Raw genomic sequence first — 20673 nt, 5'->3', positions numbered from 1 at the left:
CCCCCCCCCAGAAAGCCCCCCCGAACTCCCGACCCCCCCCGTCTCTTGACTGTCCCTTCCAAAACCTCCCTGCCCCTTCTCCGACCCCCTGGCCCCCTTGTTGTTGCCCTTCGCCTAATGTCTCTGTGAGCTTGCTCAGGAACGGCCTGAGCAGTTCGTCCCGGCACGCTGGGCAGCAGGGTAGGAGGACAGGGGGAGAAGCTCCAGACTGCCAGAGGCGATCTGCGAATGCAGGGAGGGAGGGAGGGATCTCTGCTGCAGGGGAAGCGGAGGAGGGGCTCTCTCTGGCTGTCAGAGCCCCATATAAGTGGCACCATCCGGCCGGCTGCCCTGTTAGCCACGCGCGCTCTGCATGGGGGGGAGGGGAAGTCCGAACATTTACAAATTCCCCCCCAGACGCTATTTTTAGCTCAAAAAGCCGGACATGTCCGGGGGAATCCGGATGAATGGTAACCCTATACATAGCTCATGGTGGCCCCACAACAAATGTGTAAATCCAGACCTCAGGAAAAGAAGTTCCAGGAATGGCAAAAACAAAACAAAACAAAACAAAACAAAAACACAGAAGAGTGTATAGTGGAGCTGTGGATATGGGAAAGGGGTAGAAGGGGTGGAGGGAAGAGGCTACAAAGATATACTCTATACAACTGAAATTGAGTTTAACTTTATGAAAACTAGGATTAATGTAGATCAGTATAAGGAAGGAGAAGAAGCTGTTGTACAGTAAGAAAGATTTTCATTTTGCCTTGGAAATATTACATGTCAAGCTAAGAGCTTGTTGTACCCTCTCCCCCATATACACGGATAAAACTTCCCACATCAAGAGAATCTCTGTCACGGGTTGTTACTACTAACAGAATGAGAAGGGACTAAATCAAAATTTCAAATCTCATAGCTAGTGGAATTTAATCTGGACTAATTAATTAATATTTAATGGCAAGCAGCTACTAGTACAACAGTACAACAAAGACTAGCCCTGGAAGATAGCACTCACCATAGGGAAGCCAGCACTTAAAGAACTAAGAATGGCTCTACTGGGTCAGACCCATGGTCCAGCTAGACAAGCATGCTGTCTTTGACAGTGGCCAGTGCCAGATACTTCAGAAGGCATGAACAGAGCAGGGCAATTTAATGAGTGATCCATCCCCTGTTCTCCAGTCCCAGTTTCTGGCAGTTGGAGATTTAGGGACACCTGGACAAGGGGTCCCCAACCATCTTGGCCAGGGATCGGCAACCTTTGGCACGTGGTTCACCAGGGTAAGCCCTCTGGTGGGCTGGGCCGGTTTGCTTACCTGCCGCGTCCGCAAGTTCAGCTGATCGCGGCTCCCACTGGCCAGTGGGAGCTGTGATCAGCCAAACCTGTGGACGCGGCAGGTAAACAAACTGGCCCGGCCCGCCAGGGGGCTTACCCTGGCAAACCACATGCCAAAGGTTGCCAATCCCTGATCTTGGCTGATATCTTCCATGAACTTATCTAATTTTAAAAAATGTTTAGCCTTCACAACAACATCTGGCAATGAGTTCTACAGGTTGACTGTGTGTTGTGTGTGAAAAAGTTTTGTTTGTTTTAAGCCCGCTGTTTATTAAGTTCATCGGTGACCCATGGTTCTTGTGTTATGTGACGGGGTAAATAAAACTTCCCTATTCACTTTCTCCACACCATTCATGATTGTATAGAACTCTTTAATATCCTCCCTTTTCTAAGCTGAACAGACTCAGTCTTTTAATCTCTTCTCGTATGGAAGCTTTTTCCATACCCCTAATCATTTTTGTTGCACTTCTCTGCATCTTTTCTGATTCTAATATATCCTTTCTGAGATGTGGTGAAAAGCACTGCATGCAGTATTCAAGATGTGGCTGTACCATGGATTTAAATGGTGGCATTATGATATTTTCTGTCTTATTATTTATCCCTTTCCTAATGGCTCCTAACCAGTGCTTAATATGTGCCAAGACTGAGCTCCAACCCCTCTAGGCTTGGCAGTTCATAGCCCTGGCATATCTGGGCTTGCTGCATCAGTTATGAATATAAAAAAATTGCATGAGCCCTGATACCTCTTTCATTACAAATTAAGCACGGTTCCTAAAATTCTGTTAGCTTTTTTGACTGCCACTGCACATTGAGTGGATGTTTTCAGAGTACTATCCACAATGACTCCATGATCCCTTTCTTGAGTGGTTACAGTTAATTTAGATCCCATCATATTGTATGATAATTAGGATTATTTTATCCAATGTGCATTACTTTGCATTTATCAACACTGAATTTCATCTGCCATTTTGTTGCTCAGTCACACGGTTTAGTGAGAACCCTTTGTAACTCTTCACAGTCAGCTTTGGGCTTAACTATCTTGAATACTTTTAAATCATCTGCAAATTATGCCACCTCACTGTTCACCCCCTTTTCCAGAACATTTATGAATATGAATTTAATATACTGTAGATTAATACATTTTCAGAATATCCAATTTATTACTTCCAAAAGCAGCTAATTGCTTCTTTGCTGAGCTTTATAAATGCATGGGTGGTTAAAAGTTAAAGTAATAAAGTTATTTGGTGCAGGGAAATTTTGGCAGGAAGGAAAATAATTATACAGTTGAAAGAACTATTGTACCTATTGCATTTGCTGCTTCTCTGCTTTCTTCTTTAAAAGAATCAGAACAGGAAATGTGCTGAAATTATTTTATGTAAGAAAAGATAAAGAAAAAAATCACAGACAAACCAAATCAAATCCAATATTAGGATCTAACAAACAGGATTTACCAGCATATGAAGAATTAGAACAGCAAAGTCAAATGTATTTCTGCTATATAAGTAAGGCATCATCTCTTTATTGGACAATAACAACAGTTTTAGTTGCAACGTAGAAAAAATATGAGACCATTTTGGGAATGTTTCTATTTGGTAGCATTTTTAACCTCATCCTTTTTTATTCCAAACAGAACAAAAAGCACAACATGTTCATACAAATATTAAATTCAAGGTCTTTCAAGCGTTACATACATTTTTATATTATTAAGATTAAGTTTCCTCTTACTCTGATATAATAGCCACATTTCTTGGAAGAACTACAGATTTCAGAGAAATCAATTTACTAATAGCACCCAAAATAGCTTGGTTACTTGTATCTTTTAAGCAAAGCCAAACAATATTTACTGATACTGTACTAGCTTTAGTGCACCTTACCTTTCACAATAGCTTGAAATAATGAATTGATTTTAACCTATAATTAATATTCTAGACTAAATGTTAATTTAATTAAATAGGCCTAGATAGGGTTTTCAAAGAATGTGATTTTTAAAAGGGTAGAGCATTCAAAGCATGCACACATCCCATGTCTTACTTTGGGGCTAGCGCTGAAAGAGCACATATGGGGGAGCCATGGTTTTAATGTTTATGCCATTCAAAAACCGAGGGTGTTTTGCACCATTTGATGAGCATAGGCCCACGTGAATGGGGCCTGATATAAACTTTAATTTTCTTTAGCTTAAATGGGGATTATAGTAACATGATCTAAGGCAGCTTTGTCTCTATCCCTTATTGCTGAGAGCAAGGCAACCCTTCACCCAGTTAAGCCCCAAACAGTTGGTTTTCCAATTCCTTGTTGGTAAAAGGGCAATAGAGAGTTGCAAAGAGGCCTCTAAGTGTATTTTAAGAAATGGTGAAAGGATGTGTGAGCAGTACATGTAGGTGAGAGACAATGACAATTCTTTGGGCTATATGTCACATCAAGGAATATGTCAAGGCCTAACAAAGTGGGAGCCACTTCTACCCTCCAACTGTTACCCAAAGGAAGAAGCTGAAACAACTTCTGTAGAGTCATTTCCTGTTTATCCCATGCTTTTTTATATTTTTTGGAACACACACTTCTTGCAGTTGTAATGACAGATATTGTAAAGTAACTTCCAATTGAAAGGGACTTTTCAAACTCACCAAGGTTTAAGCTTGTCCAAGCTTGACAAGGACTACACCATGCTACAGGAGTCCAAGACATGTGGTGCCCTGGTTTGCTTGGAAGACCACTAAGGAGGTGCCATAGGTAGAACAAGCTAGAATCACAACCTGAAATGTGAAGGTAAATGAGGAAGATGTTGTGTTCTCCTTGGGCTACCACCAAACCAAGAAAAGCTGAGACTGCTACTTTCCAAGGCTGGTCCTATGGAAAAAGGAGGCTCTGACCAGCCAAATGCCCAGAGAAAGCTACTGGCATGAGGTACCAATCAGAGACACCACCACCTGGCCCCCTGAACCCCAGTTTTGACTCTCACACTCAGCTGACTCTGAAGATTATGCAAGCTGAAGAGTGAACTTTTCTTCCCTCTCTGTCCCTGAAGCAATCTTTTTCTCTTTTTTGTTACTGTGTGGGGACATTCCCCTCCAATTATTATTTCTCTGCAACATTTTTAGGTGTGAATGAGAGAGCACATATGAGTGTTTAAAGGACTATGTGTGTATAAATTTATATTAGAAAGGCACCATTAATCATTTCCTAACCCAACTTCTAAGAGAATCCCACCTTAAATCACATTGTGTCCCCCTGGGTTATAAAAAGTGTCAGTGGAACCATTCTATTCTATAAAGAGGAAGCAAAAATTGCTGACTGCTCTATATCAAAAGTAGGGAAATTAGACTGGGCAGGGATCCAACTGTGCAGTCACTTGGTACATGGAATTTTGGAGGGGTATAAATACCTCTTTGAAGGTTGAGTGATAAAATGACCACTGCCTTACTTTCCTGGGGTTAGTATTTGTATGAACTGTATGTGCAACATTAATCTCATGATTTGATTATTGGCTGTGTCTATTTGATAACGTGATTATCTAGTGACACAATTCAATATCATTGTTTATTCATTGATTTACTGACTTAATTCCAATTGTAACCTTGATTTGATACTTGTACAGTCTAATTCTTAGTTCAGTAAAAATTTAAAACAGTTAGCCTTAGAGAGCAGTTCAGTTGATTTTCAGTTTGTTTATTAAATTTGCAATGAACCCCTGAAAAGCACAGAAAATTTGATTTTTCTTTCAAATTTGCAGTTGGCCCAGTAGCTATGAGATCAAAAATAACTTAGCCAAAATATTAGAAAGCCATTTGGCTCTGTTTCTGAATTAATACCTCATCCCTCACAACGAAGAGACACATGAGACATCTCAAAGGGAGAAGAGATGTGCTCCCACCTCCCACTTCCACTCTGGCCAGCAGAGCAGAACTACTGCAGACAAGAGCACAAATTTCACCTTTTAATGGGCTGTAACAGATTCTTCTCTGGCACACAGTCCCTGACAGCATTTTGAGTCAGCCAGAACAACGCTGGGAACTCCCAACTGGCTGTAATAGCCAGAAAGCACCACTTAACATTAACTGTTCATTTTGGCAAAAAATGCTGTTTTGGCACCACTCAACCATTTTGTGAATTTGCATTGGTTTTACTGAATTGCATAAAAAATAAAAAAATAAAAATCTAAAATAATTTAAAAAAATAAAATGTTTCAATGTTTCCCTTCAAAATGACTTTTCATTTTAAAATTTCCTTTAATTTTACTTTAAAATCAAAAGCATTTAAAAGTGATCAAAACATTTCAGTTTTGTCACAACAAAATGTCTCGTTCTATCCAAACCTATTTTTTCCATTTTGTTGCAATTGCCAGAAAACCAAGCATCCCTTATTCACATAGCTTCAGTGCTGAGTCAACGCCGCTCCTGTCCCTTGATTTAGAACCCTAAATTTGTCCTGAGGATCCCAAAAGGTTAATGCTTATTAAAGCCTTTTTAGGATATAGCATGTTTTCAATCAGTAATTTCTTAACAGCAGCAGAGAGAGATAAATGACTGAACTAAATATAAGGGTACAGCCAGTCCTCGACTTTATGACGTTCGACTTACAACAAACGGCACTTACAACATTTCGGAATGGACACCCTGATTCGACTTACAATGGGTTTCGACTTTATGACACTTGGTCCCGCAATGGAGCATATTGCGGTTCCGAGTTACGATGTTTTGACTTATGAAACAATTTTTAGGAACCAATTGTGTCATAAGTCCGAGGACTGCCTGTACTTCCTGTTTAAAATACCAAAGCATGGCTATTCAGAGCATCAGCAATTAGTGATGGAAAAATCTATTAGATCATCAAGCCCATCCCTCTGCCAGTGCAGGAATGTTCCTTACTTAGCCTAAGTCCTCCACTTCAGCTTTAAATCCGTCTGGCAAATGGGGTTACTTCTACTACTACACCTAGAGGACTAGTCTCCCCATATATGAAAGTCTTATAAGATTTGGTAGGTATTAAACTAATAGTATTGCATTGAACTGTAGCAGAAATAACTGAAGAACATCCCAGTTTAATTCAGATTGATATCCTTACTGTAGGCGTCTTGAACAATCCTATAGAATTCTATTGCAGGAATTAAATTAATATATGATGCAAAACACTTACAGTAAAGTTCTGCAAGGTTTATAGGACTTTTCCATTAAGACACAGTCTAATGTGTTTCACTATAAGTAATAGTTCCTAATACTCACGCCACATTTCACAATGTTAACTTTCCTTCCATTGTCCCTTACACCTTCCAATTTTTACCCGTAATTCATGTGGGGTCCAGGAGGGAATCACCCTTGCAAAATGTTTCAGAAATTATTTTTCAGTCTACTGTAAAAGGATGTGTTCTAGCACTCCTGGTCCAAAATTGACACTAGCACTGAAGGATGTAGCTATTTTGACCTCTTATGCATAGGAACCATAGCTTAACAGCACTTAATGAGGAAGGAAACCATGGTTTGAGAATAAAATTGAGAATAAAATGGTGTCAGAATGAAAGACAAATCAATGTTGCTCTTTTCCAGATCCAATATAACACATTAATAATGTTTTGGGTTGCTAACAAACTTGGCCTAAATCATCAGAAAACAGAGAGAATGATCTGGCTGTAGAACTGTGCCACAAAGGAAACATACAAAACTGGAAGTGGAATTAATATGGCTATGCATACTTTAAATGTGTGAGTTCACAATGCTTTGGGGAACTCATTGCAGTAATTTCAATTCAAAGAAGGTTTGCACTCTCTGATCTCTTCTGCTGAATATTTTTAATAGAGCAGTTCTAATCAACCCTCAGGTAAATTTGACAGCATCAAATTTACCCATTTGATTACCCAATCATAAGAGCACCTTACATGTTGAAATTTTCTGCAGTCCCAGAAGTTTTCAACCAGTCTATCCATCTGTGCCACAGGAATGCTAGTTGGTTTACTCTCACATAAGTCTTTTTGGGGTAAAGGGAGGACCTTGCTTCACTTTTAAATTGATGAATCTTTTCCTCCCTTAGTGTTGTTCAACTTTAGGGGTAGACTGTACATGTGCTCAGAAAAAGAAAACAAACAGGCTTTTCAGCTGAATGAAAAATTAAAGGCTTTCAGAACCTCTACAGAAGACAACAGGTAAGACAGAGTCTCAGACTCTGGGGAAAGTTTTGAGTCGATAAGAAGGCCACATGGCTAGGAAAGAGTTTGAATCTGTGGTCAAAATGTGGATGAACCTTCCTGTGAACATGGGCTGAGATTTACGTCCTTAATGAAACTGAAAACAGATTGGATTTTGTTCCGAGCATTTCACACAGTTCTAGGAGAAAATTATATTTTGAAGAACATTGCTGAGAGATTGTATAGGTGTCCGAGCTATTAAAAGCTCAATGCTTACCCACAGTTACTACAGAAAGGCATCTGTCATATCACAAAAAGAACAGGAGTACTTGTTGCACCTTAGAGACTAACAAATTTATTAGAGCATAAGCTTTCGTGGACTACAGCCCACTTCTTCGGATGCATATAGAATGGAACATATATTGAGGAGATATATATACACACATACAGAGAGCATGAACAGGTGGGAGTTGTCCTACCAACTCTGAGAGGCCAATTAAGTAAGAGAAAGAAAAAAAAACTTTTGAAGTGATAATCAAGATAGCCCAGTACAGACAGTTTGATAAGAAGTGTGAGAATACTTACAAGGAGAGATAGATTCAATGTTTGTAATGGCTCAGCCATTCCCAGTCCTTATTTAATCCTGAGTTGATTGTGTCTAGTTTGCATATCAATTCCAGCTCAGCAGTCTCTCGTTGGAGTCTGTTTTTGAAGTTTTTCTGTTGTAATATAGCCACCCGCAGGTCTGTCATTGAATGACCAGACAGGTTAAAGGACTGGGAATGGCTGAGCCATTACAAACATTGAATCTATCTCCCCTTGTAAGTATTCTCACACTTCTTATCAAACTTGTCTGTACTGGGCTATCTTGATTATCACTTCAAAAGTTTTTTTTTTCTCTTACTTAATTGGCCTCTCAGAGTTGGTAAGACAACTCCCACCTGTTTATGCTCTCTGTATGTGTGTATATATATCTCCTCAATATATGTTCCATTCTATATGCATCTGAAGAAGTGGGTTGTAGTCCACGAAAGCTTATGCTCTAATAAATTTATTAGTCTCTAAGGTGCCACAAGTACTCCTGTTCTTTTTGCGGATACAGACTAACACGGCTGCTACTCTGAAACCTGTCATATCACAGTACTTTCCATTCCAACTAAAGGAATGACTGTGATATTTCAGATATCATTGTAACTCAGAGGAAAACTGATTTTTCTTTTTAAATCTAATAGTTAATTTTGTGTTCCTAATCTCTTAGTTAATTTGTAAGGTCTAATAGTGTTGCATTATGCAAACAAGGGTTGCGCAGGCTTCTCCCCACAGCTTTGCCAATACACCTGCATCCTGACCTGAAACACTTCTGCTATTCTACTTCTGGGTCTATTCACCTAATTGGAGATTCACCCATTTATACCAGCAGAGAATTTTACCTGACGTTTTTTAATCAGCTTATTTACAGCTTTCCTTAAGAGTCTTCAATAATTAGGCTATAAAACAGAAAACATTCCAACTACATGACACTAATATTGTCTTTGTTAATAAAAGAATCAGAGACTTCATTTCTTTGTTCCCATGCTCCCCCATCCCCACCTTTCAGAAATGAACTTTGTTTACAAAGGAAATTCAGTGGGGACCATTTGAAAATAAATCGTTTTTTTATTGAAAGAGATAACAAACGCGATCAAGAGAAATATCAAAGTGTATGTGTGGAGGGCAGAATCCTGTAGCTTTCTACAAAGCTTTTCTATATATCATCAGTACTGTGCTAGCCAGTTCAAAAGGGTAATAGGTCTCAGTGCAGAAATTTTCTCATAAAAAGATGGTACTTGGTTGTGTCCAATAAGGAAATCTTTCTTTTTTTTCCCCCCACACAGCAGCCCACGACCTTCACAAGAAAATGCTCCAATATGAACCAGCTGCTTTGATAACAGAATACAAGCCTCCTAGGATTATGGCAGTGCTTTCTGGGAAAGAAAACTGTTGCCTTGTTCAGAATCCAATCAAAACTTGAATGTACTGAGTAAAAAATAAACCAAGGTCATCATTATTCCCTCTCATTGTGATTTGGCTTTCCTTCAAACTGCATACTCTGTATATTTGAAATAGCAGCAACGCCTCCATTAACTGAGATCTCCAACATTTTAATCAAAGTATCTTTCAGAATAAAAGGTCGAAATGTCAAAATTCCAATAACCCTTAAATTCTTTCAATTACCTAAACTGTCTGAAAGCTGAAGAGTCTCTTACATGGATAATGTTGTTAAACTCCCAAACACACACCAAAACAACTATCTTAGAATTTGGCACATAACTATGCAACCAGACAGTAAGGCACCTGAGTGGTTTACTGTGTATTCAAGGTCAAATGTGAAATCAGTCATTGTTTTTCCCCCCACAAATAATAATATTTTTTACATTTAGTAAACTAAAACCTGACAAACCAATCTGGGGGGTGGGATGACATAACATCTCTGCTTATTAAAGGCAAAGGTTTTCTTCCCCCCTCCCCTCCTCTTTTTAGGTTTTTATATTAGGATATCAAGTATTGTCTTTGCTGTTTTTAGTAGATTACTATTGGAGGGCTAGAGGATTGGAATGAGATCTTTCTCATCTCTCAGCTGGAAGAGTACAGTGTTTTACTTATTGGTAAAGGGATCTTTTCTCCCAATTGTTTGTCAGAACTTGGAGTAAAATAGCTAAGACAGACAAACATACAAAGTTTTGAATTGCCTTCTCATCTCACTCATGCAATCTTTTTGTTTCATGTGGTTCAATGTCCCACTAGTTCTCCAGTCATCCATACAGCCTTTCAACAAAAGCAGGGTGGGCAAGACTTCATGTATCAAGAACAAGGTGGACTCTTATGTACAGCAGAGCTTTGAAATATATAAGCATGGAGTTATTTTTTCTCCCCCCCTCCCCCCATTTTGATTTAAAAAAAAATCAAAATCAAACACAAACTAGCTCAACCCCTCTCCACCTCCCCCCACCCCCACAACCTTATAGTAAAACTGTTCAGCTTGCATATTTTTTGTAACATGTTCTGCCATGAAAGTTATATGGCCATATCCTCTGCTGTCAATGAAATTAGGCTGATTTACATCAGTTGAGGATGAGACCCTTTAAAAGCAAAAACTAAAAAAGGTTCATTTAAGCAAAGTTAAGCTTGCACGTCCAACCTTAATTCTGTCTTCTTGTGCATTTGCATTATATGATACAGAAACGTATACTCTTTATCAAATAATATCCATTTTTTCCTACAACAGTAGATACACATATGTAGCATCTTGCATTACTATTTGAAATAATATGTTCTTCCCTCAGGCAGAAATGGCTGGACACAAGTGATATATATGAGCTGTAGAGAGACTTACTACTTCTGTAGCAAATAATCAGAAATAGACGGGACTGAAAAATATCCCAAATTTTGTAATCATAATGCTCTAAAAGTTATTCAATATATTAAAATGGCTCTTCTATCAAAGCAAGAGAGATTATGATTAACTCCTCCTTCAACGCCAGCACTTTCCTTCCAAACATGTGGTTAAGAACTTTGTTATTTGTTACACATGTGGCAAGTAACTTGGAACACTGGGCTTTAAAGGACTTGAAACTAATACTTGAAGACAGAATGAAAACCATAAGTATTTCCCCATCTCCTCTGTTCCATGTATTTTTCCTCGAAGGTTAATGAATATGTTCTCTAATATAGCCCAGCTGGCAAGCAGTTATTAAACACCACAGTCTGCTAACCTTTTCTTTTTCCTCTCCACTAAGCACACACTTCAGTAAGGTAAGGTTGCTTAAAATTCTTGGTAATGTTCTGCTTACTCTAACATTGATACAGCATTACCACAAGTGGATTCTTCTTAATATAATGATATGAAGTTATGCTAAATTTACTGAGAAGTCTTTTTCAGTGGTTAACTACAACACAGCACAGCGGTTATCCTTCTAAATGATGATTAGGCTTTGGGGTGCCATTTAATTGAAAAAGCACTGTAAAAAAAAAAACGCAACCAGTCAGCCTTGGTTTGCAATTCATTTATTGGTAGAATTCAAGCTGAGTTTGTTTATCTGGTAATCATTGATAACAAATGTACAAACCTAATCCTGCTCCCAGTGACAACCATTTATACATGCGTAGTCTCTTTGGATAATTTCGAATCTCAAACAATTTCACTCTTGATATTAATGCTGTTGGCCTAGGGTTAATCTCCTTTATAAATATTGTACCTTTACAATTCTACCTCATGAAATAATCCTACATATTTGACTCAATCAGTAATGTAATCAGACCTTGACACCAAAAATAATGGGCCAGATTCTCAGCCCCATCAGTTTCATTCACTTTTGTGCTGCCTGAGCTCCACTCACCTACAGTAATCCTCAGCAGGCTAATGGTCCTTAAGGAACCACAGGCTGTTATAAATTAGAATAGCCCCTACCTTTCTCCAATTTACATAGAAACCAGGGCATCTTAAGAATCAGGGAACTATTATTTGTTTAGGGAAAAATCCTGAGCCTGACCCAAAACCTGAGTTTCTGGCTTAGGTGATTGGCAGATGTACAGGACAACTGGGGAGGCATTCTTCCCCACAGGCTGTGGAGTGCCTGCACAGCTGCATGGGTGAGGAGAATGGGCAGAGGAGTGAGTGAATGAGAGAGAGAGAGAGAGAGAGGGGATCCTCTGTTCTTTCCTCAAGCCCAATATACCCTGCTCTGACCTGCCACCTACCACACCAAATCCCCTTTTGTACACTAATTCCTCTGCAAGGGTAGCCCCTTGTGACCATAAAGGAAAGGGCAGGATTTGCTCCTTATTACATGTGTACAAGATCAAATATTGTACTGAATCTAATATTGTAATGCATTCTATGTTCGGTTATACTTGTCCAAATCCATGAAGCGAAGAAAGTTTCATGGATGTAACTGTAGGCAAAAACTGGCCCCACTGCTTTCAATGTGATTGCATGTGTATAACTGAGAAAAGAATTGGGTCTGTTCTGGTATAGAAAGATATATAGTGGTTGATATTAATGTCCCTGAGAGACAGAGGATTCTAAGATGAAGGCTAGAGTAATCTAAGCTTTTTTTTTTTAAATGAAGTCTGTTATACCTGATTTTTTTTCCCATCACTTTGTTATTATTTATAGATCACTGACAGAGTGCTTAACACTGTACAGATATATAAGGAGAGACAGTCCCCGTCCCAAGGAGGTTTCAATATAGTTCAAACACAGACAAAACAACCAGAGGATACCCAAGGTGACAGTAACAAGCTCAAGGTGGGGAAGGAATACTGGAGACTTTGCAAAGGTCACTCTTGAAAGATTTCATAGAAGGGTGCCTAAAGGAGGGATCTCAGGAGGAAGACAGAAGCCATCTGGTGCAGGAGAAGGGAGAGAGAGCTCCAAATGGAAAGAGGAGAAAATAGAAGAGTAAGAAAGGTGGGATAAGGGAGGAGCTTTTTAAAAAGAGAAAGGAGAGAGGGAAAATAGAAAGAAGAGAGCAAAGCTATGGGCAAGTTTGTTACAGCACTGAGAGTGAGGACAAAAAGCTTGCTACCTGATGTAGAAAGAGAGGGGACACCAGTGAAGGGATTCAAAGACACGAATGATCTGTTCAGAGCAATGGAAGAGGATAACAAATTTAGGAACATTATGTTGGACACACTTTGTAACAACTGTAATATACTGTGGACGTCCTTTCTTTTTACTTGAATATAACAAAAAAGGGGCCTCAACAAAATCCTAAAAAGAAGACAAAGTTAAGAAAAAAGTCTAGCCCTGTTAAAGGAGAAAATACAAAGTGACAGGACCACAGAGACATGGTACTTTAAATGTCTCCAGTTCTCAGCAGATATCACACAGCAGTGTGTCTGAGGCTACCAGTTTATCCTTGTACGTAGTAGAGAAGATACCCGGGCAGCTATGTGGCACAAGTAAGCATATGACTTTTTAAATGGCCTCTGCCATGAATGCGCCACCTGATAAAAAAACTCCAATCTTTTATTCATATTTTCTCAAAAGTGGCACAACGTCCAGATTTGTGTCTCTTTAATTTACTGCATTCTCGGGCTGGAATTGTACCTCCATATCCACAGAGAGGAGACCAGCCACACAGATCTCCCTCTCCTGCTAATCAGTGGGTCTGTATTGTGGAGTTGATAGAAACTCAGCAGCCTGGGAAGGGGAGTGCATGGGATATGGGGGGGGGGGATGTACATTGTCCCCGTTCCTCCCCAACAGAGCTTAGACAGAAAAAATAACAGTGTGTGGAGTTGTATTATCTCTTCCACACAGCTGTCTCCATGCAGCCCTGCCACCTTGATGGGATAATTGGGGGTGAATTCCACAAGGGGCTCCCCACAGAGATACCCCCCAAGAATACCATTCTATATGTTGTTTCATGGAGGAGCAATCTGCCCCATATCTGATGTACAGACATTGGCAAAGGCAATTATTATTTTATTTCTAATCGAGTTCCCTGAATGCATTTAGGTGCTTTACACATAAATAGAGGAAACAAAGTTTCTGTCCTCAGGCTCTTACAATCCAGTCCAGCCCCTGCCAGTGCAGGATTTTCCCTACAGCACTCAATGTAATACTGGATCTACCCTTGTCCAAACATCTCAAAAGACACAGCTATCTATTTAAAGCCAAGAATGTTATTTATTGCACAAGAAGCAGAACCAGATTTAGCCTTAAACAAAAGCAGCGCACACAAAAAAACCCTCACTTGTCATAAATGTCAAAAATGGAATTGAGTTTTAAGCTATCTTTCCTGTCAAACGTGATAAAAGCCTAACACTATATTTGAGAAAAAAGAAGAACAGGAATACTTGTGGCAAGTACTCCTGTTCTTCTTTTTGCGGATACAGACTAACACGGCTGCTACTCTGAAACTATATTTGAGAAACTTCATCAGACTTAAGTGAGAAACAACTGTATGGTTCAGCATATGCAATGCAAAAAAACCCATCAGCATGTATTTCTCTGGAATCAGCGCTCTGGTAATGGTTCAAGCGTGGGTCTGAGATGAGTGCAGGGCTCAGAAGATATCCCACAAAGTAGGAGTCAGAACTGCAGAATAGGTCTGACCAGATTTCTAACCATGGCACTTGATTTATTTCTTTTACATTCTGTTTTTTCCCCCTTTAAACCACCTTTCATCCTTTTTAATTTCCTCTTTTTGTTCAAGTGAAAGGACAGCCTTTAAAGGAATAAACAAACCCAACAGAAAATGTGCTAGTTCTCTGCTCCCACTGGAAAAAAGCAGAGTGGAGCTCAGCTGCTGCTCACTTTGAGTAAAGCTGGCACCTCCACCCCCTCATTTAGTTGCTACCAGCTACTTTAATAATAATGAGAGGGGATCTCACACTGCATATGTTAATTTAGGGCAGTGAAACAGCTTATGCCATTAAAGTTCAAAGCAACTGATTAATTCTTTGATGTGGTGCCAGATTATTAAAACAATAATGAAAAAGCTTCTTTTTTTTCTGATACTGGTCTGTTTCCTTCAAAAAATCTTATTAAGTAGTGAAACTCTGGAAAGAACTGTATTTTCTTTATTTCTATGAGAGCGGTACTGAATTTATGGAATACGTCTTTAAATATAAAGGGTTTGTATTTATTTTTTTTATTTTTGACAAAAAAAGTTAAACTGACAAGACACTACTCCTTTTTTCCCATTAGTCTGCTTTTTCATAGTTGGAAAGTAAACATTGAAAAATGCATGCTGTTAGCAGGCTGTGCAGTATTATCAGATTACGTCAAAGTGAGTATAGTGAAAAAGTATTTCAGTCTGTTCATACTTACAACAATCTTCCACTTCCTCATACCAAAGCATGTGAGCAGAAGTGAAATCTCAAGGCAAAAACAACAACAAAATATTTCTTGGCAAAGTATGTTTCAACTTTACTGCTCCAATAATTTTTGCAGAGTTTTGCTTGTGTCTGGATAATGATGATTATGTCCCAAGAAGCCACACCAACTTAAAAAAAAAACAACACACTTCTTCAGTATACTCTTTAGTTTTGGTGTAAAAATAACTGCTTCTAAGATCTGGAGCCTGTAAGGGGGAAAATGAACGATCCTGACTTCCAGTGAGCCGACATAGTAACTAATGCCAGAGTTCTGTGGAGGCCCCGAGATGTTTCAAATTCCAGGACCTGCGCAGAAGCAAATAACTATGCTTCCCTCAAAACAAGTTGGTTTCCCATAATAGGGCAGTGTATGAACTCTACATATAAGGCTCTGCTTCTAGGATGGCAAGTGTAATGGATATAAATGATGTCTAACAGCTTTCCAAGTAACATCCACAGCAGTACAGTACAGCAGATACAGTCCTGCTCTCCGTTCAACTACAATACATGCCCTGTAGAATAGATTTTGTTTCAGCAATAAACACACCCCAGATTGGAAGGTTTTGTAGGTTACATAATTTTCCTCTCTATTTGGGGGATGATTAGAAATTCTGGTTTATCGGTGTCTAATCTCATATTCAGCTTATATTTGGGGTACTTTAGGGTCTCCTACAAAAGGTGTTTTCATAAGTATTTTTGAATTGCATCAATTTGAGCAGAAATTGTGGTTTTATGTAGAAACTATTTGTTTTTTAAAGAATTCTCTGAGTTTGCATGTAACCTTCCTATGCATAAAAATAAAAAGCCAAATGCCACTCAGTCTCTTGTTATACACAACCAAAATATGACCCATAAAGGGCACAAACAGGAAATTATATGGACCGTAACTCACAGAACAGCATTAACAGGTCATGAATTCCATTGTAAATCCATTCACAGGAACCTGGTCATTTTCTGCTTTTGTTTCAGAGTTTATTTTTTAGAATCTATTCTGGAAAAAATGCAATAGGTATTTTATTGTTTGATTTAGTTTAAGCTGAAGACTGGAGTGTGAAGTTATGATGAATACAAAAGCATGAATAAATTTCTGGATTATCAATCCAAAATTACACACAGACAAAGAAGATAATAAATCCTTAAGAAACTTTGTTTTCAAAACTAAGACACATCCAACCTTTACAACAACTGGCATTTTCTGCTCTGATAGCTACATGAATGCCCAGAAGAGCCTGGATGTACAGGACATGTAAACAGACTCCAAAGGATTAATTTGCAACTCACAGGAACCAAAAGTCATGAACTGATGTTGAAAATAATCTGAAGCAGAGCACCAGTGACAGCAGCAGCAATTTGAGGATTTGGCAGGGAAGAAGGTTGAGGAAACTAGAGCCGTAAATCAAGGAATTGCTTTTTTAATACAAAACATCTCCTTTAAAATGTTAAAAAGGTTTTCACTTGATAACATGCCTTTACCAGTAACAAAGGGCATGTCTACACTAATGAGCTACATAGATGCATCTGCACCACTGTAGTGCGATTGGTGAAGACATGCTATGCTGACGGTAGAGCATTCTCCAATTGGCATAATTACACTACCTCCGTGAGAGGCGGAAGCTATGTCAGCGGGAGATGTTCTCCCGCTGACATAGCATGGTGTGGACAGCGCTTTAAGTTGATGGAACTTATGCCACTGAGGGGGGTGTCGTTTTCACAACCCGAGTGCTGTAAGTTATATCGACTTAAGTGATCGTGTAGACCAGCCCTAAATCTAACTTCCTGGCAAACAATTACTTTAATTATGATTTCCCTTTCAGACACTGAGCCTCTGGGCTGCTTTAAAATGCAGGCTTTTTTTAATCATGAAGTTGTACTTTGGTGGAAAAATATGTTTTTGAGTGGAAAAAAATCATGGGCCAGACGGAATAATTTCTTTGACAGGGCAGGTCCCCAAATAAAAAAACAATATTCTATGTAGTACCAACTGTGTAGTAGTAATCAGCACAGAGCAGTGATCTTCTCAAACATTGTAATTTACTATAATATTCAAAGTAAAAAAAGCACATAATTCAGATTTGAAGTAAAGTAATACATGCAGTATCACTTGTCCGGTTAATAAATGCCTCAAAAAATAATTAATAGGTAGCCTACAAAGTGGAACTGATTTAAAACCCTTTGTGACTTCTTATAACACCAGTGACCCATTTGCTTGACAATAGATGTCATCACAAGGCAAAATGATGATAGTATAAGCCTAATACATATGAAGTTTGGATTATAGCTTCAGAAAACTATTCAATCTGTATTAAAAAGTTGTCAACGATGAATGAAAAATATTGGGAACCCAAGTCTGTTGCTCCATTCAACTATCAGGCTCATAAACAAGCCCTTTCAGCGTTCTTGTTAATATTTGCAAATCTATCGTATTGATCTGTGTGGGAAGAGGCGGTTAGAATTCTAGGATCACGGCACCAAAGTGAAAAGAGGAAAACTGGGATGTGAATCTTTGAAGCACTAATGTGGAGCATGTGAGCTCTCATTTGCTTTGGTTTTATATTAGCTAGCTCGTATTCTTTCTATTTTTCACTTCTTGTTATGACAGACTTAGCTGTGTTTTAGCAACAGAAGAACAACAGTTCTTCCATATCCTTATCGCAGCAAAAGTAAATAAGGGATCTTTTCATTTTATTACAAGACTAACAAAACCATTCTGAGCATGGAACCACAAAAGCAGAACAATATGTTTACTTAGTTTCCCAAACCTGTATATTTTTATATTAAAAAAGAAATACACTGTAGAAATTGCAATATTGGTACAGAGCGCTGATTTTTATATTCCAGCACCCCAATTTGGTCTGTGCTTCATGCAGTGGAAAAAAAAAAAAAAAAAGCTTTTAGGCCAAAATCCTTATGTCAGCACCTTGCCAGCCTCAGCAGTTGGGCTAGGCACTGGGCAGATGCAGGAGACTATTTCCCTACCTGCCCCTCCTCCTTCCGAGGCTACAGGAAGGCTGTGGAGCTTCTTCAGCTGTGTCAGCCTATTTATTCGAACAGCTGTGCATGCCCTTTGCACACCCCTCACATGAGCCACAGAACTAGAGGATCCAGGTAGTATGGATCGTCTGGCCTAGCCCCCAAAACCCTCCGCACTACAACAGACAGAACTGCCCGAAACCCTATCTCCAGAGGCAAACCCGCATCAGTTCCTTCAACAGGGGACACATTACGATCCCTGAAACAGGGGCAGATTTGTCCCATTATTATTAACATCATCTAAACTGTGAGCTTATGCTCCTTACATTCAGTTCTCATGTAGGGTCATTTTGCATGTTAAGTGTCCTAGCTGATGGTGTCAACTTAAATCCAGCTGTCTGTCTTGAAAGAGATTGGGCCTGTATTTTGTGATTATTATTAAATTATGGTAGTGTTGCAGATGCCCAATCCGGATTGAGGCCCCTTCACTCTTCACTTTATTCTACTCTATGTCAAATATGAATGATTGACAGGTTAACATACTGTACATGTCCATCCATCTTTAACACAGTTAATTGTATGGTGGAGGCAGTGCTGTCCAATAGGTAGAGTAACACATTAGGAATCAGGAGATGCAGATTCTGTTCCAAATACTGGCAATGAGCCACCATGTGAACCCTGGGCTTTGTTCTCCCAACTTGAAAATAGGGATAATAATGCTTACCCACTTTTGTACAGTGTTTTGAGATCTATGGAAAAAGGGAATATATATAAGTGCTGCATAGTGGCATGATTAATTATTATTTAAGATATGCAATTGAAACCACTTTGAGTACTGGATTGTTTGAGGACCTCTCTTTTAATTACATTGTCTTCTCTTAAACTCCCTCTGGAAGACAATTGTTGAAAGTGTTAGTTACAGTGGCAAGAGATTGTCACATTAAATCTGTGAAGACCTGGTTATTATGATGGCAAATTATGATGAGAAAATTCTGTTAGTTCAAGTCTAATGAGACATTATTGCACATGCCAGGATGAATGCTAAATTATTTCTGTGCAGGTCTATACAGAGGTTAATACATTAAGATGATGGCAAAATGAGGTTAACACAAGTCTGCAGAGTTGACATTACAAATGTCAAGATGATTGCAAAATGATGTTACTGCCAGGGTACCATAATTAAAAAAGAGGAAACTAAACATACAAAAGTGTGTTCAGGGAATGTTAAAAGTAAAAGTAAAGCCACATAAAACATGAACATTTAAAAGGAAAGAAAATCTTAGTTAGGGCCAAATAAGGCACTGGTTATCATTGAAGCCCATGCTAGGTTCCTATTATAATGATCAGCATTGACCAATAAAGGCACAAAACCAGCATGGGGACAGAAATAAATGGACTGTATGCAAGTTATGATTAATAGTGCCACTAGGAAAATCTTTCCATTAATAATGGCTATTTGACTGAGTAAAAATATATAGCACTATTGCAAACTACAATATTATAATCTATGTGTAACAAACCTATGTGTAATCTATAATTCTTGTCACAAAAGGGCTCTATACTTGGTTGTCCTGTGGTAGAATCTGCTTTCTTTGGATGTTTACATATAAAATTTAATTATATTAATATTCTTCTTATAGACTATGTGTAATATGAACATTAAAAATATCCCTGCATTAGACTAAATGGAAGCAGTGGCCGGGTAAGATCACAGGATGGTGCCAGTTTGTCATACATACTGTTGTGAAGTCTTACTCCCTGATTACAACATTGGGATAAAAATTTGCAGGCATATTTTCTATCTTCAATACTTAATTAGAAATCCTAATGGCCTATAATGAGCAGTAGCTGAACAACTGAAAAGGAAACTTCTTCTAGCAGTTATTATCTTTCCTCTTTCCTATCACTGCTTTTTAGTTACTCCCATACATGATATAAAACTGATTTCCAGTTTGGTTAACTGGTTATCATGTGTCCTTTGGAAAGATTGATGTGTATATAATATTTCCCACAAAATAACAGTGGGTATTAAATCATCTTTTTGTGGCTGCTACATATCTGATATTCAATTTCCTGTCAATTACATTGTTGAACGAAAAGTATTTTTGGTTAAAGCAATATATCTTTTCAAATAGTGTAGGTAGTATCTGACCTTTAAGTTCAAAGCATAAATGATTTCCCTCCATCTAGTACAGAGAGGAAAATGAAAAATTCACTCTTGTTGTGAGTTTATTATTCTTTATTGACAAATTGTTTATATTGTTGAAAATACAGAAAGGCAAACACTTGTTTAAAAAAAAATAAAAAGGTTATTTGCCTTGGAGGTGGGATATTATGCAAAAAAAAAAAAAAAAAAAAAAAAAAAAAAAAAAAAAAATGCCAAGGAAAAAGGCTTTAATTAAAGGGTTGTGTT

At 38.5% G+C, this 20673-nt stretch overlaps 1 protein-coding gene across 8 annotated transcripts in view; it reads right to left on the bottom strand.

The window, feature by feature from the left end:
* The window catches only part of DMD (dystrophin), a 1855422-nt gene that overhangs the window by 1758127 nt on the left and 76622 nt on the right, over positions 1 to 20673 (bottom strand). The window contains exon 1 of one of the 8 annotated variants that reach the window (XM_034754664.1): positions 15244 to 15575. The exons of the other annotated variants lie outside the window; for them this stretch is intronic. Within the exon in view, the coding sequence (XP_034610555.1) occupies positions 15244 to 15274 (31 nt within the window). The 5' untranslated portion in view covers positions 15275 to 15575. Of the gene's footprint in view, positions 1 to 15243; positions 15576 to 20673 lie in introns of those variants that run through there. 8 annotated transcript variants of the gene reach the window in all.

Source organism: Trachemys scripta, chromosome 1, assembly GCF_013100865.1.
Source record: "Trachemys scripta elegans isolate TJP31775 chromosome 1, CAS_Tse_1.0, whole genome shotgun sequence".
Lineage (NCBI taxonomy): Eukaryota > Metazoa > Chordata > Testudines > Emydidae > Trachemys > Trachemys scripta.
This window is presented reverse-complemented; position numbering and strand designations above follow the sequence as displayed.